Source organism: Rattus norvegicus, chromosome 7 (genome assembly GCF_021556685.1).
Source record: "Rattus norvegicus strain SHRSP/BbbUtx chromosome 7, alternate assembly SHRSP_T2T, whole genome shotgun sequence".
Classification (NCBI taxonomy): Eukaryota; Metazoa; Chordata; class Mammalia; order Rodentia; family Muridae; genus Rattus; species Rattus norvegicus.
The window spans coordinates 71,493,697-71,516,500 of record NC_141540.1 but is presented as its reverse complement, the minus strand read 5'-3'; the positions used below and the strand labels follow the sequence as shown (position 1 = coordinate 71,516,500).

Genomic DNA, 22,804 nt, shown 5'->3' with positions numbered 1-22,804 from the left:
TATGCAAAGATTGTGAGATCCTTAGACCTACTTAGCTTAAGACTCCAACTATTTTTTTTCTTTTTATATCACATAAATAGCCTAGAAAAATGTTTTCTTCCCAAAAAATGTAGGAAAAAAAAGGGGAAAAAAGTAACAAAGGTCAAACAGTTTTAGAAACTACTCTGAAAAATGCAGTTTAAATATAGAGCTAAGGCAAGTACTAAAACTGAGTCACATCGTGTGGTTTAACGCTTTTTCGTTTTTTTTTTTACAATTTCAGAAATGTATTTAACACTTAGCTGAGATTACTTTCAAGGGTTTCTCTATAAAGGAAAATGTTCTATCTATACAATGTGATACAGAGGATATTAATGCTTTAGAAATAACTATATATTGCAATATTCAGAAGAGCCCTCAGGAGAAAAATAAAACCTTTTGTTAAAAAGAAACCACCAAAGAGGTAAAGTTTTCAAGACTTTTCTTCATGGGCATAAAGACTCCTTTTCAGTCTCCATGTTGTATGAACAGGCTCCTCACATAAATCACCACCCACAGGGGTTTCCTAAGCTAAGCAATAATTGGGCCTCTCATTATGTGAGAACAAAACTTTGACTGCCCAGATGTACTATGACCAACAGGAGGGAAAGGAAGTGAGATTATTGAGGCTAATTTGACACACAGCCTCACTAACGCCAAACACATACAGAAACAGCATGTGGAAGATTCGTAACTTTCTGGCCTCATTCTGCCCTCTAGTTTTCTAGCTACACGTGATGGTATTCAAGTTGCTACTTAGTTCCAAGATGTAACTAACGTCCTTGCCTGGTCTTTGGCTTCGGAATTTAAGCCATGCTAAACTACAGGCTGTTACCCTACCCTACCCAGAGCAAAAAAATAAAAATAAAAACCAACCCACACTGCCGACCCCCCACCCCCCCAGCCACCACTGTGCCAGGCTCTTGAGCATGTTGATAGAATCTGCCAAAGCACAAGACAGAGATGACAGGATAGAGGGATTCTGAAGGGCCCCCTTGGTCAAAAATAACTCCGATGCTGCAAGATTTCTTCCACTCCCATGCCAATAAAACGTGAAGAAAATAGGTACTAATACTAATACGAAAGCTTTGCTTTTCTTTTTCTTTTTTACTTCAGTGTTTATTTGACAAATACCAAGTGCTTTTTCTTTCCTTCGTCTCTGGTTCTGATCCGTGGTGAAACCACATCAGTATCAAATGCCACTTAGTTCTTACTCAAACAGAAGACAGCAGACAGGGCGGCTGCAGGGTGACTTGGCTGACCTGGGCCTTCAGTAAAAACAAACCACTATAAATCACCAGATGGAAGCAATTGGAGAGTGATCACTTTAATTGATTGACCAGCCCGCCAGAAATTTACTATATAACTACAACCCTCCCAACACCCTTTACTGGGGGGAAAAAAAAAGAAAGAAGGAATAGTGGTTTTTATCAAATCACATAAAGAACATGTTTTAACTTTAGAGACAAGAAAAAATTTTAATGACTCAGGCTCAAAATGGGAAATGGCTTGATTTTAGAAATTAGACCTGGAACATACGAAATGCTACTTCTAAATGCTGCAAAGACAAGATGGTCCCAAAACTGACCTCAAATCCAAGAATTTATATCTGCGCTGAAAATACAGAAAATTTGACAAAATTTCAATTTTATGAGAAAACTTTGCAAACTAACATTTGACTTCACTTACTGTTCTAACTACCGTTGTCCACATTTTCAGCTGTGATTTCTAATCCTGATTCCAACACCAAGAGCCAGGCTTAAGAGGTGGTTCAAGATGGCTCAATTCCCAGCACTCACACCCAGCAGCTGGTAACGGACCCAGGGCACCCGGTGCCTTCTTTTGGAATCTAAGGTCCCTTGTACTCACATTTGCACAAATACACATTCACACATCGCTAAAAGTAAAGATGCCTCAATGGCATATAACCAACTCCCATTGTCCTCACGCAGTAAGTCTGATCATTCTTTACAAATGTTACTGTAATGCACAGTTGCTATGCCAACCACTACACAATGGCAGAATTTAAGTTCTGGTCTACAGACTATAAACCAAGCTCAAAGTAGCCCTTCTGAATCCTCGAAGTCAAGTTAGCACATATAAAGTGTAAAGTATTTTATTGTTGGAAGGATGTTTGAGGGAGTTGTAGTTTAATGGGCTGCCTAGCAAGCAAGACTCTCTGGGTCCCATCCCCAGCATCCTACTAAGTGTATAAACAAACAAACAAACAAATGCTTGAGATTTAGAAGTGGAAATAAGTTAACCTATAGAGGTCTTCTTTGTTCTGCCTTGGGAAGGGTATTCAAAGTTTGCTTATAAGAACTGCATTAGTCCACACAGATCAGTGGTTCTAAACCCTGTAATGCTGCAACCATTTCTTAGAGCTCCTCATACTGTGATGACTCCTCCCCCAAACATAAAATGACTTCATTGGTACTTCATAGCTGCAATTTGCTACTGTTATGAATCACAATGTCTGTATCTGATACGCAGGATATCTGATATATGACACCCCTCCCGCACACAAAGGGGTCGAGACCCACAGGTTGAGAACCACTGATCTAGAGAGCACTGGCTGCTCTTAGAAACATACAGGAATGATGCTGGATTCACTTACAAGGACAGCTGTCTAATGTTCGCAGAAACTGGTCCCAGGTTTGGGATGGTCTCTAATTCATTGTTGTTCAGCTTCCTGCAAATGACAAAAGAACAGAAAAAGCCAATTAGATCATCTGAAATCCAGATATGGAAACATCTTACAATATTTAAAGACATCACCCAAGGTAAAAGTTTGAAGGATGGTTCTTATCATCCAAAGGCTCAGCCCATGAAATGGTCCCAGGGGAAACACTTTATGCAACCCTCAGGAGAGAGATAAGTAGGACTCACACTTCTTGAAGGCTTTGAAGGTGGCTCAGGGAACTCGCTTGGATAAATGATAATCTGTTGTGACTCAGGTCCCTGTAAGAAAACAAAAGTCATTATTACAAGTAGTTTCTTAAATGTCACTGACATCACTTAATGACCCACTAGGCAGAGTGGGGGCTTTGTATTCTATCAACACCAGTGACAAGCAGAGAAATAATTGGACCATTCTGTCCACAAATTAAATGGCAACCAAATGCCAAAGTCAAAAAACGACAAACTCTGAGGACAGAATTAGTTTAAGAGGCTGGCAGATTCAAGTCCTTGAAGCCCACAAGCATTTTAAGAGATGTTTTCTGGCACTTGGTGAACAGATCTTTTGTGAACTGTGCTTTGCTTCATCCTCTCCCCCTCCCCCCTCCCAACCTGATACAGTGACATCATAGACTATGAAAAGTGGCTAATTAGGCAGGTTACTGAAACAAGGACTCCGAAGAAACACGTTTATTATCACAAAATTAAGTACCAATGTCCCAACTGCAGTCAAAGAGAACAGAGGTTGACATCCTCCGGTATTTACTTGTTTCAGTGTGTTAAAGGGCTAGATTCTTGGTGGAGTGTGTGTGTGTGTGTGTGTGTGTGTGTGTGTGTGTATACATGCCCTTGAAAATACATGCTCAAAAGGATAGTCCACAGCCTGAATCCTCTCTTTTTAGAATTTGGATGTAAACACCCGGCAATGCAGCACACTAACTAACCATCTAATAATGCCTGGCCAATGCTACAAGCATCCTGTGGACATATTTTAGACATTAAAAGAAATGTGCTTCTTACCCAGGTTCAGTCAAACTTAGTTAACAATTCCCACAGCCAACCAAACACTCAGAGTAGAAAACTCCTGTGTATTGTTCTGGGCTGGAAAGTCTACTCAGCACCAAGATCCGAAACAAGGAACAAAATCCAACAAATGCTTCAACACCCTGTCTGCAGGCCACTGCCAAACTCGAACACTGGAGACGAAATGGGCAGAAGAGCCACTAGAAACCAGCCTCCAAAGCGTGGCCGGAAGCTCCTCTCAGGAAGCCGAGAACTGATCCTAAGTTAATTCTTCAGTGTTTAAAATAAAGATTTTTTTTAAATAACCAGAGTGTTAGGTAATTAAAGTTAGTTGCTGGCAAGCGCGAGCCATCAGAACTCGCTCCCACAAACAACAGGAAAACAGAAATCACACACTCAGAGAAATAATGTTACTTTTTGCTTAGTCGACAATTCAAAATTAAGGATACTGTCATTCTCCAAGCTTTTTGTTTTGGGAGAAAGCCCTGATTTCTGTATTTCACCTTAAAACAAAATAAAAAAGAACTTGCAAAGATTTTATTTAAGCCCTGTTTGCCTAAAGACCTACCAGACAGTAACAGACATGAGTAGATTTGTTCTGGTGGAGTTATAACATGAAGGGGGGAAAATCTGGCTCAGTTTTAAACTATAAAAATCCTGCAATTACAACCACTGCTGTGCACGCTCACCACGCTGGCTGGAGCCAGACACTTTCCCTCACAGTCCAACCCAAGTCCATCTGGAGTTCATCAAGGAAGCCGTGAGCCCAACAACTCACGTTAGCAGTCAAACAAAACCTGTGTGCTTTAGCACCCCAGACAGTCACAGATTGCCCACAAGCTTTAAAACACAACCAAGAAAAGAGCCCTCCACCTGGGACTTCAGCCTCCCTCCACAGACAGTCATTTGGAGCCACTCAGCTCAAGAATGCTGAGCCTGCCCCCACCCAGCATTGTTTCCTCGGTTGGAAAGCACAGGGGGACCAATCTGGTATTTACATTTAATACAGCTAATTTTCTTTTAAATTAAAAGAAAGAAAAGGAAAGCTAAGGACTGCCCTCTGCTCCCAGGAAGGATTATTTCACAGGGAGACACTGGGAGAAATGAGATTTGTGTGCTCTTAAGTTTTCCACCAGTAACGGGGCTGAGATTCCCGAAACAAAAGACCTTTGAACTGGGGGCAGGCCTTGAGTCCAGTGCACATTCTGGGGACACTGGTTGCATGTCCCCCCGCAGATGCTGGCAGTTATATGTATCTCAGCTATTGCAAATGCTTCCCTCCTGAGCTCTGTGTGCTATTAAAGCCACATTATATGTGGGAGAAAAAAATGCTTCTAAAGTGACTTTTACTGCTAAACGCTTAAAGCCACGAAACTTACCTAAATTTAGATTTTAAAGTAATATACGTTTCAGAAACAATTACCCTCCTTTTAGAGGCTAGCACGTCTCCCTACATCTTCCCTATATTGTTATGGCTGGAGCTCTAAAGAGAGATGTGGAGATACAATGTTTCCAGTGTGTCCTTGAACCCAGGAAAGACACTGGTCAGTAGATTATCCTTAGATGAAGCTCCGTTAAAGAACATCTTCTACAGGAAACTTTAAAAAAGACTTGCTGTGATGAAGTCAATAGATAGGAAAGGTGGGGAGGCGCTAACTATTTACCCAGAAAGCCATGGGGCATAGGCCTAGAAAAATCAAACCCTCCTGTATATTGTAGAGTCACTCTCCATTTTATCAAGTCAAGGAGCATATGTGAAAATTGTTAATTTTACAACATTTGGTTCTAGCTATCATTTTCTTCTTTCTAAGCATTTGGACATATGACTTCCCAATTCAAATTTGAAAACACAAATACAGCGTAGCTTCTTAATCAATCCCACAGGGGCCTGCCAAGCTGCTAACTCAGCAGAAATATGGAAAGCCGAAAAAACAAAGAGGCAGGCTGTAGCTGCTTTAAAACACCGATCCAAAGCGACTCGTAAATCAGCCTGCTATGCTCCAGTTTTGGTCTGGAAAATATAGAGAAACAGCTGTGGAAAACATAAGGTCTACTACTCCCTCCCCACCCCCCACAGTACCCTGTTCCCGAAGATTCCTAACAGGCAACACAAAAGAAGTCACAGGAGTACAAACTACCTTTCGGACTTTCTCCTCAGCCCTGTTAAGAGCTCCAACATTTCTGCATGATAAGATAAATCATCTGAGACTCCAGCTAGAATTTAGTAACACTTAAGGTTCCAGTTGGCAATCAAACAATTCGCCCCCCTTTGGCTAAATAACGTCATTTTAACAACCCCCCTCTTTGGCTTCAGAGCTCTGGAGAGGCACAAGGCTCTTTGAGTGAGGCTCCAGCAGTAACTTTTTTAACAGTGACTTTCATTAAAGAACTGCAGGTTCCCTCTGAAAGCAGAAGCAAGTACAGAGTTATTATTGTTTAGCTCCAACTTCTCAGCTTTCCACAAAAGGCTCTCCTATGGCAATAATGGACAACTGGGTAAAGTGGGGCACACATGTGCGCGCATGTGCACACACACCACACACTCACACACACATCACACACACACACACACCACACACACACCACACACTCACACACACACCACATACACACACCACACACACACACACCACACACACACACACCACACACATACCCCACACACACCACACACACACCACACACACACCACACACACACATACCCCACACACACCACACACATCCCACACACACCACACACACACCACACACACACCACATACACACACACCACACATACACACACCACACACATACATCACACACACATTACATACATACACCATACCACACACACCACACACACATACATCACACACACACATTACACACATACACCACATACATCACACACACGCACGCAATACACACACACCACATACATCACATACACACCACACACACATCACATACATCACACACAAACCACCCCCCCCCTCTCAGCACAGACATTTCCTAACTTGTAGATTCAACAAAGGAAACAAAAGACACACAGCATATTCTTCTGAACTTTCTCAGAAACTCTTCCAAAGACAAACGTCTGCTATTTTAATAACCCAAGGAAGGAGGGCTGCGGTGAACAATTCACATTTTCTGTTCACTCCCAGTCTCGGAAGCCATCTACTTAAGGGCTTTCGTAATCATGTAAGATTTAACTAGGAGCAACTCACACCTCCGAGGGCAATACACGAAATAACAGGGGAGAAGGACTGCATGTTTTGCCTTTTTTGCTCTTCTCTGAGGTGGGGAACAGACTTCTGAGAGTAAACAAAGGAAACACTGACAATAAAGAACCAAAGACCACATGGCTTGGTGATGCCTCCAAACACGGTCAGAAGTCACAGAAGTCACAGGAGTACAAGGGTGGAAAGGCTGTTTGATGAGCGATCACAGCGGGGCTTCTGACAAGAGACCCAGCGCTTATTTATACAAGTGGAACGTATTTTCACATACGTTTAAGGAATGCAGACGTGTATTGAGACAATTTACTACTGGCGGAAATGTAATTAAAGACTGTGCTAACCAAATAAACTGTAATTTGTTTTTAGTGTGCCACCAAATTATCTGCAAAACAAAATCCTAATTAGGTCAGCTCCCTTTAAGAACGTTTAAATAGGTATTGAATCCTCTTTTTGATTCAACTCAACTTACAATCAAGGTCCACACAGTTCTCTGAACTCCATCTACATTCAGTGGGCCACCTGTCATTGAGAAACTACTGGGTAAAGTCAGACTTAGTAAGTATTTCTAAAGGCACTGCAGGTCTTAGCTTTCTAAAGGCACTCCAGGGAGACAAGGTCTTGGTATTCCCCCTCACCCCTCTCTCATCCATAGATGCCCACCTCCAGGCATTCAAATACTTGATTCCATGGGCTGTCAGTAGAACTATCCCCACTGCCTTTCACGAACTCAGCGGCATGACCCCCCACCCGGCAAGAGGCAATTGAATGGAATTAGCCACAACTAATTGAAAGTCTTCCTGCTTCAGGCTCAAGCCTTTATCTCTCCCTTTCACGAGTAATAAAAGCTGCTACATCAGACATTCCATAATCAGCCATTAAATATCAATCCAGTTCTCGTTAATTCTATTTCCTTATTAAACTCCCTTTTAAGAGAGCGTGTCGTTTGATGGTCAACAGTTTATAACTGATGGAAGAATTTAGGTTGGGACACTGGGTCAAAACCACGATTTCTTAAGCCGCTCGGTCACTATTATCAAGACCTACGACTGTTTAAGAGCTGAGAAGGTCTGCTAGGCCTAAATTTGAGAATCTTAAGTATGAAGTGATCTGATTTCTCTTAAACGGGACAACTTTTTTTTTAAGTACAACTTTTGCTTTTTTGCTTATGGCTTAAACGCCCCCTCCAATTTTAACAAAATTAGGGGTTGGGAGAGAATAAAGAGAGCTGACATTTGTAAGGACTCGCATTTCCAAGTAAATTATATTTTCTTCCGTGTTCTTCCACACAGTTGGCAGCGACTTCGGGTTTTCTGGCTTCCCAGCTAAAATCCGCCAAACAGTACTCAGCACCGGCTCTAAACTTCCCCCAGATCTCGGTTCAGAAAACCTATTTCCCTTGCTTATCTACCCAATCAGTCTTCGCACCCAACTTCTCACCGGAACCAAGACGCATTACAAAGTGGCCCAGGAGCGAGGCTGATGGTCTGCTAATGTGAAGTTAAGCACAGCGGAGAGAAAAGTCTGCACCTTAGCTTCAGCAAGGGGTTCTAAGAGAAAGGCGCGCCTGCAGTGACTGTCTCGGGACAGGCAGGGACCCTAACTACTGAGAAGTTACAATTGGGTCAGTTTCCTACATAAACTCAGAATACTTCAAAGTACGGGGTCTCGCAGACTGGCTCCTGCGGCCGCAGGAATCGGGTCTGCAGGCCCGCAAGTGGCGAGCCAACAACCCACCTGCGCGGAAGCCGAGAGAGACAGAGTCCCTCCACTGGGCTCCGCTGGAGGCCTGGGCGCTGCACAGTGCGCCCCGAGCCATGGGCCTCGGCGGACTCTTCTCGTCCCGCACCCCTGGCGGGCCGGTCCCCTCCACCCCACCGGAATGATACTGATACTCACAGCCGAGTGACCCAGGCCGGGAGAGGATCGGGAAGGCGAATCAGCCGCCGGCGGCTGCAGTCCAGCAGATCCCCGAGGCAGTGGCAGGCGGCTGGGCACGGGCGCCGCGTAGCTTCGTCCGAGAGCTGCCCGGGCGCCCCGTGGCCTCCGCTCCCTGCCGGGCCCGCGCGCCCCAGCCCCGCGCAGAGCAGCAGTCCCAGCGCCGCAGCTGCAGCTCGGAGCCCGGGAGCACCCATCGCCGCGCGCCCCGCCGCCTCCGGTTCGGCCGGGAGCTCTGCAGCCTCGAGCACCTCCAAAAGCACCGACTCACAGACCGGGCTGGACACGCCGATCACCGCCTCGTGTTCCTGGCCGCTCAGACCCGGCACGGAAGGCCTCTCATGCCTGTGCACAGCGGAAGAGCTAGCAGCGGAGGATCGGCAGCCACGGTGAGAAGGCAGCCCGAGCGGCGTCCGAAAGCGCGATCGCACGCTGAGAAACTTTTCCGCCTGCGGCGGCGGCCGGGCGCGAGGTCCCCGCACGGCGGAACGGCAAGGCGGGGCGCGGAGGCGGGCGCGCGCCCATTGGCCCGCCAGGCACCCGCGGCCACGTGACAATAACAAGGCTCCAGCCCCGGGCCGGCGCCCGGGAGAAAGTGGCGCTGAGATTGTAGGAAATTCCGAGTTACATTTTCCAGCGTCTGCAGCCAGCAGTCTCCGCTATGTCCTGGGAACCATAGATCAGATGGAATGGGAGGGCAAGAGCGAGCCAGCGAAGGATTGAACCGGCTGCTCCTTAGAGCTGCAGTTACTTAGGGGAGACTTTAGAGGATACAGTTAAAGTAGTTGTGGTGTTCGGAGGCCTTTCAACTCCTAGCGAGAGAACTGTGTCGATCATTGTACTATTGGCCGATGAAACAGTGGCTTTGATGAAAACAGTTTAATATCGGTGCCAGTGGGGTCTTTTATGCGCATAAATTAGATATATGTAAGGTATATGTGTGTGTGTGTTTGTATATGATATACATTCATTGCCTGTCAGCCTAGCACTGAAAGACAGGCTGGCGCATCTATGAGTTTCTGGCCAACCAGGACAATACAGTGAGACCCTATCTCAAATGTAGGTGCCTATGGAAGGATGGATGGATGGATGGATGGATGGATGGATGGATGATGAACAGACAGAAAACATGATTTTGAATATGGTAGTTTGGTTTATAATGGATGGAGCTGGAAGGAGGTGATAATAAATTAATAAATAATTAAATAAATTAATAAGAGAGATAGTAAATTAATAAATCCAAGTTGGCAATCAGGTTCCAAGCAATAGCTAAGAGGAATAAAAGCAGCCACACTAATATATACTAAGACCTTGAAAGAAAACACACACACACACACACACACACACACTCTTACCTTGGTCTACCTGGCTTTTGAATGATGACAGTTCCTGACCGAAAAGGCTATCAGACTTAAATATACTTGCCCGTCTGTGGGGTACATTGAGGGAGGAGGTAGAGTCTAACTACCAGTAGCCCGGTGAAGCCTGTCTGGACATACTCTGCCTGCTACCTGGGCAGAAATGTGTTAAAGTGATAGAGACCTCACAGTTGCTCTGCTAACCCTCAGGGAAAATAGGACCCCGAAGAGATACCTAATACTTTGTGGGGTGACATAAACTAATTTTAAGGCTTCCTTTCTATAGGCTGTTTGCTGCATGGTATCTGCCCAAACATGTCTGTGACAGGGGCTACTCAAGCAGCCAGAAGATGCAGGATGAGATAGCTGGTGGAATTGAGACTTTAACCCCGTGCCCATTGATTTGCACTGTGGCATTCACCTGTGTAAGCACGGCCATTCATGGAGAAATAAAAGACTGGGGTTGACACACCCTAGTTTATGTAAGATAGCCCCTCCCCTTCTTTCTGCCTGCCTGTAGCTCTGCTCTGTTGTAGAACGATCTACAAGAAGTAGTTCTAATTAGGAGGCTTCCGTTACGAATCACTACAGTCAGTCTGTGGATTTTTTCAGGTTAGTCTTGCTTGACTCATTCGCATAAGGAAAACCAGGTTTGCCACTCTCAAGTTTTTGAAAACAAGAGTGAAGTCAGTACACACATGCCCACGCTGTTTTGTGGCATGGGTGCCTTGACTTGCTCCTGAGATGTCAGAAACAATAGAAGTCTGTCATCGTTTGGCAATGCTGGGCTCACTTTTCCCAGGTACATTCAGTTTTGCTTTCGTCATGAACTAAATTTACACTTCTATGCTTGTATTCACATTTCATCCTGGTATCCTGATTTCCAGTTTAGAACTTTCTCCTAAATCACACACACACACACACACACACACACACACACACACACACACACACACACACTATACCACCACATTCAAATGTGATGCATCCAGAATCATGTTTCAGCATCCCTGAACCTCACTCCTTTCTTCCTGTGTTTACTGTCTCAAAGAAGGATGCTTCACTTCATCCAGGTAGAAACCCTAGACCCTAAAATGTCAACCTGCATCCTTAGCACTGTCTCCATAACCAACCTCATGCTCTGTTGAAGCCAACCTAGAGATTAGGTACCTATCTCCATCCCCTCAGATGTCATGCAAACAAGGGCCCCATGGATCAGGACATCTTCCTCCCCTCTGGCACTCCAGTTCTCTCCCTACATTGCAAAGAAAGCTCAAACCAGGGCTTAGGATCCCACTGCCTGATTACCCTCATGGGTTCCATTGGCCTTGAAGTAAAGTTTCAAATTCTGATTAGACATATACCATTTGGCCTCCAATAGCCTCTTTAGCTCATTCTACATCCCTCACCCCATAACCAACTCCCCAATTAATGTGAAGCTACGTTTTTCTGCTCCTTCAATGGCTGTCCAGATCACTCAGCCCCTCCTTAGCCTGGTCCATTTGTATATCAGGAATCCTTTCCAAACACACTTCCCTAAGATCTGCTTAGCTTCCCCCTACCTCACCCCCCATTCATTAGGTTAAGTTTCTTAATCAGCAAGTTGGGAATACAATCAAGGCTTCTTTTTTATCAGGCTCCCCTCTATCAGCTCCTTGGATAAGTCCCTGTCACCCTCTGTCCTCTCTGTAATGCTGGCTGACTGTGGCCTAGACCTCCTCTGGAGGCTACCAAGTCCTCCCTGTTATGCTCTTCTTTATGTGTGGGCCCTGACAGTTAGTACCTGCTCCTTAGTAGGTCCAGGCAGGTTTGTGTTTATAATTATACAGTGAAATTAAGCATTGAGTTAGCCAGATAAATAGGAGTGTAACAGGAAGAAACACACTCATTTTTTTTTATGCTAACAGCCTGGGAGCATGGGAAATATCCTTTAAGGGTAACCAACTACTAAAGCAACGTCATCAAGTTAGACAAGAAAAGACTACCATTGTAAAAATGGGAAGGAGGCGCTTAGCTCACTGAATGCTCCTGTAACAAAACACCTGATACTGGGAAACTTATAACAAAGAAAGTTAGCATGCACAAGACTCACATCTAGAGAGGACCTTCCTGGAGCACCATCCCACAGCAAAAGACACATAAGAGAGGAAGAGGGGAATGGAGAGGAAAGGAGGAGGGAAAGGCAGCATTAGTCCTTTCGGCAGGAACCTGCTACAGCCAAAAGTCATCCGTCAACAGCCTGCGTTAGGGTCAAGCCTGAAGGACAGGGCACAGAGGACACATTATGGGGCATGTTCATAGAGGGACATATTCTACAGAGGGCATTCTGGGTCTTTAGGATCTTCATCACAGTGGGAGTGGATTTCCTACCTGAGGATAGTTTGTTGCAAGGTCAAGTTTGGCCCCCTTTCCCTCTTTCTCGCTCTCTTCCCCCTTGCTCCTTCCTTTCTGCCTCTGCTTCGGGATGATAGAACGGAAAGTCTTTCCAAGATGTGCAAGATGTGGGGACCTTGACCTCGGATGTTCCAGCTTCAAGCATTGAAAAAGATACATCTGTTTCTTTGCAAACTGCCAGGTCTCGGGGAATCTGTTACAGTGGTACAAAGATGAACTAACAATTCTGTCAGTTGCCCAGCATTTAGGAGTAAACAGCAGAAACACCTAGAACGGCCTTAGTGAAATTGCTTTCCGTTCCTCTTAGGTTAATATTCTTTTATATAGACATGCTGCGCCTATGGCTGGCTGAGTTGCTGTGGCTAATGTCTCATCCACAGGGCATTTAGTAGGAGGCTGTCACATTTGCTTCAACTGGAGTCACCTCGAATTTTAATTAAAATGAAAAGTGTCAGGTTTCTTCTTCCTTCTAAAAGTCAATAGTTGAAAATGAAAGCTGACTTCCCTGTGGAAACTGCCTACATCACACTGGTTTCTCGTTTAGAACTTTTTCTCTGGTGAGTGGTAAGTCCTGACTATTTTTTAAAATGCCTGCTACAGACCATTCGGTGGTTAGTACGTCCCAGAGCCAGAGCTGAGTTAGGGTGGGACTTTTGTTGTTTTTTTCTTTTGCCTCTGTTAAGTGTGTGATTCAGATACACACTAGTTCTCTCCCTCTGCCTCCCCCCTTCCCCTTCCCCTTCCCCTCCCCCTCCCCCTCCCCTCCCCCTCCCCCTCCCCCTACACAGACACACAGACACACACACACACACACACACACACACACACACACACACACACACACCTGGCAAGTGAGAGACTTTCTTATCTCCAGGGCTGGCGAGGCCACTGACTCAGAGATAAGGAGTAATAGAGGTGCTAGATTGTCAGTTTTAACATCCAAGGACAAGCGTGGAGTTGAATTGCTCAGTCCTTGCCTTATCATTACAATGAATGACACGGTTTGTGTACCTGTGAACTGTGAAAAGGGGGGAAAGATAAGGCAGGGGAGAATGAGGAGTGCGAAAGTTCCAGCTAGAGTTGCCGAAAGGAAAATGTCCCTGCTCAGTAACCTAACCCGAGCGTCCCTTCATTGTGGCATTAGAGCAGATAGACAGCACTCACCCCAGCCTCATGCTCATACACACACAAGCTGCAGTTTCGAACAGAAAGCAGAGCCCTACACATATCTGTGTCTAGAAAGAAAGGGGTGGCTCCCCATCCGGTTTTCTCCAGTTGGCTGACCATGTGGTATTATTGGAATTAAAAGCAAACACTGTTATCTGAACGTTGACTTGGCTACAGATTAAATACATGCCGCTTTACATTTTACTTACTTCTGAAATCACTCTCTAGGACAAATGTGTGCTCTCAAGAAAACTCATACTGTGAGCAAAAAGGATGCTGAAGAAATGAACCAGGTGCTGCCCGGTGCTCCTGACTGTCTAAGGGAGCTGGGCAAAGGCAGGGTGCATTCACCAGGGGCTCCTCAATGTCGCACCCTTTCCCCACGAGGTGGGGAAACACCTTATGGTGTTTCCAGTCCTTCCAATGTCTTCTCTATACCCCAAACACCAAACAAACATCAGTCCTCGAAGTTCACTGGGACATCTCAACCATGAAAGGCCTCCCTAAACCAGTCCTTTCCGGAGTGCAGAACACCAATGGGCAGCACGTTGTTACCGCCACCGGAAGTGGAGAGGTCAGAAAAGGAAGTGCTGTAGTTCTCCATAGCCTGACAGCTCCTTGCTCCATTTTCCTCTTCTAGAAAATGGCTCAAAAACAATACTGTCCTACACAGTGGAACCTCTTAAAAAAGTTCCATCTAAAATCCAATCCTTAATATCAATACATAGAGTGTGTTTTAGTAAATACATAGTAATATATTTATTATAAATAATATAGAGAATAATAAATTATATAAGACAGAGGAGAGAGGAAGAGGCGGGTAGTAGGGAGAGGAAGTGTGTGTTTGTGTGCATGCCCCATGAGGATATAGTGCCCAAAGAGGTCAGACAAGGCATCGGATCCCCCGGAACTGGAGTTACAGGTAGTTTTGAGTTGCCGTGGGGTGATGGGAACTGAATCTGGGTCCTTTGCAAGAGTAGCCAGTGTTCTAAACCACTGAAGCCATCTCCCGGTTCTGGAGCCATAGTCTTTACGTTACAAGTTGTAGAACTCTTCATTTTTCAGAGAGGTCAGATGGGTGAACCACAGAAATAGTTTGCTCCTGGAACTATTTACTAGTGAAGTTAGTGGAACTGACTGGCTCTTTAACTGTTAAACAATACAGAAATTGAGAATTTAAAAGAAGGTATTTAATGACCTCTTGTCAGTTCCTAAATCTATTGTTATGGTAGCATACTGTATGAATTTTATTAGGAATTCTTTAATGCCATCTCAAAAAGTTATACCTTAACTCAATTTTCTATTATGTATGCTATGAGGGCAGAAAGAATTATTAGGCATATTTACAAAAAAGGACTTCTATGTGCCTCTGGGAACTTCCTTGGGAAATGTTTTTCTCTTACTTCTTGGACAAACAGTTGGTCTACACTAGTCTAAGAATTAATTTGCATTCCCAAACTATAAGAGGGCTCATACACAATTCATTTATTGTTTTTATTTACAGCTTCATCCTCTTGGACATTTTACATTTATTCAGGTCTATGCTATTATTAAGGTATCTCTATGCTGCACGTTCTCAGAATTGAGCATCCTGCACTACAAGCTCAGCTTCTACCCCTACACAGGAGGACGCACACTATCACACTGTCAAGTATTTGAAAATAGAAAACAAGAAAATTCTGACGGCATGACATTGGTTTTAAACAGTAGAAAAGGCAGTATAAAGACTGTACTGCAAAATCTTTGTATTTTAGTATAAGCCCAAGGAGATTGTTTTGCAGGTAAAAGCCTTTGCTGACCATCCTGGCAACCTGAGTTCAGTCTCAGGGATCCATGTAGTAGAAGGAGCAAACTTACTTCACAACTTGTCCTCTGACCTCCACCATACTGGCTTACACACTCATGCACATACGCATGTGCACGCAAGCACGAATACAGGCATGCACATGCCCAGACACATGCACATGTATTTAACGTGATAAAATCATAAAACATTTTAGCCAAAAGCCTTACAAAGTTCTATGGTGCCCACATATTAAAACAAACGGTTCCCATTGGAATATTGGCCTGGAGCCTGAAGGTGTTGAGGAAGCTCAGTGTCTAACCGCCTCACCCAGAGTACCTGTTTGCTGCAGGCCTGACCCTCCAGTCCATGGCTTTGACGGATGTGGGTGGGCATTCATTCTTTTAGTTCCCAGAAATGAATCCTGCCTGCTCTTTTCTCTCATTTGAAACTTTCTGTACCCACCCCACCCCCAACTCCCAGAGGGAAAAATGGAGTGTTTAGCCAGCAATATTTTTGAATCTTTTCTATACAATTTAAAGAATTGCAGTTATTTTCAACAGGGGCTCACACACAGTACTCATTTTCTGACATGCTCACCAGGAGAGGGAAATATTTCTTTTCAGCTTCTGTGTTTTATGGAGATGAGCATGCTAATGTGGAAGTAAGAGTTCTTTGCAGCTCCTCAGATGTTAGCAGTCAGCATTTGCAACCTCCTACAATTCATTATTACCATTATCCTTAGTGCAGTGCTGGGGGTTGGGCCTACCGTGCCACACATACTCTACAGGGGCTCTGTCACTAAAGCATCTCTCTAGAGTTCGCTATTGACAGGAGCCAGAGTCTTACGAAGTTTCTCCAGGTAGGCCTCAAAGGCTATGTCCTCCTGCCCCAGCATCCCAGTGCTGGGAATACAGATATTTACCAACACACTTGGCTTCTTAATATTCTTTAAGTGTCCAGTGTGTACTAAATCTCCCTATAGAGTATCCGCATATTCTAAGGTATGGAAACCATGTTATGAGATGCTAAGAAACTTACTTCTGCTGGAGTCCGGATTCCAACGTAATCCATCTGACTCCACAAGTGGTCCCTCACCCACTGAGACACACCCTTTCACTGTAGAGTTAGAAGAGGTAGGTTTCCAGAGCCTTCCTTAGTGTTGCCAAGAACAGCTTCGAATTGCTGTCCCTCCGTCTTTTGATGTTGATTAAAGGTGGGTAAGGTGGCTTGTGTCATCGCTTTAGAGTCTGGTCTGTAAGGGGAAGGTTGATGCCCTTGCCTTCGTGTCAGAATGAGGCTTGAGAGTTACTTGAGGATAGTAACTCTCTTGTCTTCTGAAAGGTTTATTCTATTACATAAGCCCGACCCAACTCTAGAAGTGCTGCTGATGCATGAGGGATATTTTAACCAACCCTGCTTCATAAAGGAAAGTTGGCTAGGAACCTAGGCAGTTCATTATTAGAGTTAGAGAGAAATGCCAAGAGAGAAGGTTGCTTCCTTTCTTTACAACTTTATCGGTATCTATCTATCTATCTATCTATCTATCTATCTATCTATCTATCTCTATCTATCTATCTATCTATCTATCTATCTCTATCTATCTATCTCTATCTCTATCTCTATCTATCTATCTATCTCTATCTATCTATCTATCATCTATCTATCTATCTATCTCTATCTATCTATCTCTATCTATCTATCTATCTCTATCTATCTATCTGTCTGTCTGTCTGTCTGTCTGTCTATCTATCTATCTATCTATCTCTATCTATCTATCTATCTCTATCTATCTATCTCTCTCTATCTATCTCTCTCTATCTATCTCTATCTCTATCTATCTATCTATCTATCTCTATCTATCTATCTATCTCTATCTATCTATCTATCTCTATCTATCTCTATCTATCTCTATCTCTATCTATCTATCTCTATCTATCTATCTATCTATATCTATCTATCTATCTATCTATCTATCTATCTATCTATCTATCTATCTATCTATCCAGTGGGTTACTTACTTAGGGAACTGAGAATGATACCTGGGCAATCCAAGACGCCCAGAGAGATAAGATGTTAGTGCAGGGCCATATTCCACCTGCTGAGACTCTTTACATGTGGTAACATATTTCTTTTCCTTTGGTTTAGGGACCAGTGCTAAACTTTGTACCTTTTTGACTCATGCACAGCATAAGGAGAGATTTAAAAACAAACAAGAGTCTCAGGCTGGCTCACTTTTCTGGTGTCCGAGGTTTTCCTTCAAGCTGTTACCCAGAAGTGTCCGTACTGTGTCCCTTAATTAGGAGACTCTTCCTAATTAATTGATAATTAAACCACATTGGGAGTTAATCACTGATCAAATTCAAGATCAGGGCTGGGAGTATGGTAGCAGTTTGGCACTGTTCAGTGCGCGTGAGACCCTGGGTTTGATCCTAGTACTGTAAAAATCCAACCCGGGAACCAAAAGCCCAGTATTATTTTCAAAAGGTGTGGGTTACCTGGTTCAAATTGTAAGGTTAACTTTTTTGTTGTTGTTGTTTTTACTCTGGACTTAAGTTAGTCAGCACAAATGATTCCTACAAGAAATAATATAGCCACTATGAAAGTGAGCCTTCTAGAATTCTAAAACAAACAGATACACATGTGCTAATACCACAGGAGAAACACAACCACACTGTTGTGGGCTGGAGGCACAACCACACTGGGTTAAACGTCATAAATTCATTTTTATTGTCTAATATTATGTGCCTTCATCTATATTTGAATCTGTGCACCAAAGGGCTTCATATGAACATATATTGATTTTCCATATTTAATATTTATATATATTAAAAGTGAAGCTTATTTGAGCATTTGATCCTGGCATAAAAGTATATTGTTTGGATAGTTTTAGCAGTAGGATTAGAGTCAGGACTTCACTCTGGTAAAAATGTGTTCTACCACCGAGACATTACTCAAGTCCTAGTGGCAGTGCCCATGTTTTTAAAAAGCGAGGGGATCCCTTTACAACTTGAATTTGAAAGAGATATTTATTTGTGGTGATCAAAGGAGACGTAAATAATTAATTACATCAAATGCCCACAGACCTGTCCCCAAAGAATTCAAGAACCTTGGCAGGAGCTGAGTGTTTCCCTGAAGTCTGGCTGATCACAATATGTTGCGGGAAATAAGAAAATAGGAAACACCATCCCATGCTAACACTGGCTACTCTCCAGCCCCAGCGGTCTGGCTGCCTCCATGGCTAGCCCCACGCAGGACAGCCCATCTCACACAGTTAGCTGTCACAAATCCCTGTAACCCAGTAAAATCAAAACTCTAAAGGTTTGTAATTTATCAGTCAGATTTATATTAGTAAATTCTCAACCCATAAAACGCCCAAACAAAGAACTGAGAGCCAACTGATATTGATATAAGCTGCCCACTTAGTTTGGACAAGTTGTCCTGTAATAACCCACCCCCTTATAAGATATTCATAGCTACCTGTGGCTATTTAAAGCCACATGTATCTGGGTCGCCCTTCTCTTCCTCCTCCTTCCTTCCTTCTCCCTTTTCTCCTATCTCTCCTGCTATTAAAAAACTCTCAGCCCGCCCTCCTTTTCTACTGTCCAATCACAGGCTCTAGCCTTGTCTTTCACCTACCCTCACCTGCTTACAGACAGCGATACTGTTGCCTTAGGAAGAAAACACCACAGAATTCTGGGTCTTCCCTGCAGGCCTGGGTCATTTCCTGTAACATCAGTGCGAGTACATAGAGCTGCCTCAAGGTGCGGGTGGGACTCTGGATCTCCTTAGACGAGAAAGGTGACAACCAGGTTGGGCACATTTGAACCCCCTGACTGTGGCTACAAAGGCACTTTTACAAGATTTTTTCCAGAGGCGTTTAGGAAAGCAGCTTCTGGTAAAACCATTCAAATGTAGGCTGTCCATTTAAAAATGGCTTAGATATCCTAAAGCAGTTCGTATTTGGTGAGGACGCTGGTGTCTCAAGACACAGTTTGCATATCTAAATCGGAGATTAGGAGTCACCAACTCCTGTAAATCCCAATATTTTTCAAGAATCAGAGGCTTAGGACAGTGTCTCTTTGAAACGGCTTTCACTTCTCACCCTGGCTTGTTAAGCCGTGGGACAGAGAGCACAGGGCACAACCGAAGATCTCACAGATGACGGCTTTTCCTGTGGGCCTCGGGTGCTTCCAACATCAGACAGAGGAAGTGTCTCAAACACAAACAGCATCTGACTCCTCCAGTCTTCTGTGAGAGATTCTATGTGGAGAGTTCAGGGACCTGGAACACTTGAGGCATGGCGTCTCCTTCTCTGTAGACCTGAGATTTCTTTTGAGGGGTGACAGATGGTGCTCTCAACTGTGCTGTGCGCTCCTGAAGCTCCTCTCTCTTCTCACCCAGCTCGGTCAAGAATGTAGATAAATTGGAAGAAGTAAAGAAAGGACACACAGTCGTTCTATCTTAACTACAGTAGCCTCGAACCAGTGTGGGAATCTGGGCGGAAAAGCATATGGAAGGTTATTTTCCAATATGATTATTGGAAATCCCCTTCGTCATATATTTATGTGCTAAATAACTATAAGAAAATTGCTGTGGTACAAACTAATTTGCTCCATCAGTCAACGCCAAAGAGTTAGGTACCTCCGTAGGCCACTGCATCCAATTGTCTATTACGTGAATGGCAAACAGAAGTGCTCATTTTAAAAGTGTGGCAAATATATAGGTCAGGAGATCCTGGTGTGTGCTTTCCAATACTTTCCAGTGTGTGTGTGTGTGTGTGTGTGTGTGTGTGTGTGTGTGTGTGTATCTTGCTCCGTTTATTTATTTAGTCACTTACTTATGGACTTTTACCCATAGGCAATTATATAAACCTATATACTGATTTTTAGTCTTTTTTCCCCCACATCTCATTATACCTTCCTGTCCATCCTGCTCTCTTCCACTGAAACCCTTCTTCCTAACACATCTTCCTCCCATGTTCAGTTTTGTTTTTTTTTTTAAATGTGTGTGTTGAAGGTATGAAAGGCAAAGAGGGAGAGGACTGGGTTCAAGTCAAATTGCTCCCATGAGCATGTGTGGGAGGTTATCTAATAGGGCCTGAGCAACTTGTCAACAGCTACAACTTGGAAAAAATCACAACCTCTTTCCTCCCAGCAACCATTAACACCCAACAGTTCCCGGAGAAGTGGTTGTGGGGGGCACTCACGAGCCCTTTCCCTTTCCATGACAAAATGTTGGAAATGTTGACTTGTCTAACACTGTCCACCACTGTTATGACCTGTGTTCTGATCACAGTGCACTACCCCATGCTCTGGCACTGACAGATTCTGTCATCCCTGAGCCTCTGAAGGGATGGTATGGATGATGCGTGTGCTGGCTTCTTACTAGAGATGTGCTGTGTGCCTTAGTTACCTATACTCTGGAAGCCAGGTCCTGTCAACCTCTGAATACTCAGCCTCAAGAGGTTGTATGTAGTATTGTACAGAGACTCCCTCTTTTACCATAACTCTCACCCACATGCTTCCCATTCCATCACAGTTTGCCGCTCACCTCTCACAGCGGGGAGTCCTGTTAGCTCTGCTTTTAAAATATATGCAGATTCTAGCCAGCTGTTACACAGCTGCGTACTCTCACCACCCAAGTCCAGCAGCCATATATTTCAACTGAGCTAACCTGGAAGTCTCTTGATCCACTGCTGGTGCTGCTGTGAAATCCCTGTAACTTCACAGAACAACCCACATCTCCGTCTCCAAACAGATCCCCCCACGTCCCTGCTCATTATCCTCCGATGGCACTCTCACATGTAGGATTGTCATACAGGTGAAGGCAGGAACAAGATAGAATGAGGCCTGTCATTGGATGAGGAGGAACAATGGGCGGGAGAAAAGTCTGAAGGAAGAGTAAGAGACTGGAACGGAAGAGACTGGAGACAGGAAGAGACTGCAGGAGAAGCCTTGGAGGGAACATGGAGGCTGACGTTAAGATTCCACTCTGTGTATTTACAGATTGTTTTGAATGTTCTTAAGGGAGGGACGTGTATAGGGCCTTGTATATTTAGGTGGGCAATTATATCTTATCAACTGGATCAGAGGTTATTGTGTTGTATGTTCTTTCATGTAGCGATTTAAGTTTAAGAAAATGGGTGGCGGCTAGAGACACTGGGCCACCACGGAATCAGGATGTGTATTTCTGCTAAGATATCTAGCAGATATCTTGGGGCACTGCGGTGCTGGACCTAGTGGGGGTAAAAGACAGCCTTTTATTTTTTTATAATTTTACAGCAACAGTCACACTTGCAACAAATTCCACAGGCTTCATGGTGATCTATCAGGTTCCCTCGGGAACCTTGCCATGGCAAAACCCTTGGTTTCCTTTCCTTTCATTTCTAGAACATGCCAAGATCATTTCTACCCAAGATAAGTTTCTATTGCTTTCTACACGGTCTCCTGATAGCCTCTGGTTTCATTGTTTCCTCAGGAGGGTCCCTGATCAAACTTTCTCCTGGAAACTCATCTCCTCTCCCTCCACTCCCTACAAGGCAACCAACCTGTAGTTCATACCCTACTTAATTTTCTTTGCTTATTAGAGTTAACCGAAGGCACAGCACACGTCTGCATGTGTGGATGTATATTTTATTTCCTATGTCCTTGCTGGAGCGTAAGAAAAGGAGTAGGCATTTGGTCCTGTCTTCTTCTGAAACTTCATATCCAGAATGAAGGCTGTCCCTCTATTTGGCAAGACTTACATATTACCTGAATCCCTTCAGCTGGCACACAGAGCGCCCACTGGACACCTCCTACCAGTGCCTTGGTGAACTCAGGATCTTTGGCCTCTGCTCTGAGAGACCAGTCCTTCCTCACTCAGATGTGGCTGCTCTAAAGTATGGGCAATCCTGCCCGGAACACTTCTTTTCTTTAGCCATTTTCTCACACCCAAACAAAACTCCTGTTTGAGGATGGACGGCAAATGCCATCTCGTTCTGATTCATTGAAAAGGGGTTTATTTTATCCTGAAGATAAACAGAAAGTTAATTTTGTCCTGTGGTACCTACTATGGTGACTTTCAGCTTATCCCGAGACAAATCAATACCAGAGAGTAAACAGCAGAGTTGACAGCCTCGGGGACTCCACACTCACAACTCTGCCTTCCTCTGTCAATGCAGTCTCCTGTCAGCCACTGTCCACCTGCTCTGCTCTGCCCTGTCTTTATAATTCCACCAGA

At 44.2% G+C, this 22,804-nt stretch overlaps 1 protein-coding gene across 1 annotated transcript in view; it reads right to left on the bottom strand.

Annotated features, from left to right (window-relative positions):
• Positions 1 to 9,323, bottom strand: part of Lrig3 (leucine-rich repeats and immunoglobulin-like domains 3) — a 50,106-nt gene extending 40,783 nt beyond the window's left edge. Inside the window, exons 1-3 of the mRNA NM_001432458.1 lie at positions 8,840 to 9,323; positions 2,908 to 2,979; positions 2,636 to 2,710 (exon numbers count right to left, since the gene is read on the bottom strand). Of these exons, the coding sequence (NP_001419387.1) occupies positions 2,636 to 2,710; positions 2,908 to 2,979; positions 8,840 to 9,075 (383 nt within the window). The 5' untranslated portion in view covers positions 9,076 to 9,323. The remainder of the gene's footprint in view (positions 1 to 2,635; positions 2,711 to 2,907; positions 2,980 to 8,839) is intronic.
• Positions 9,324 to 22,804: the final 13,481 nt, after the last annotated feature.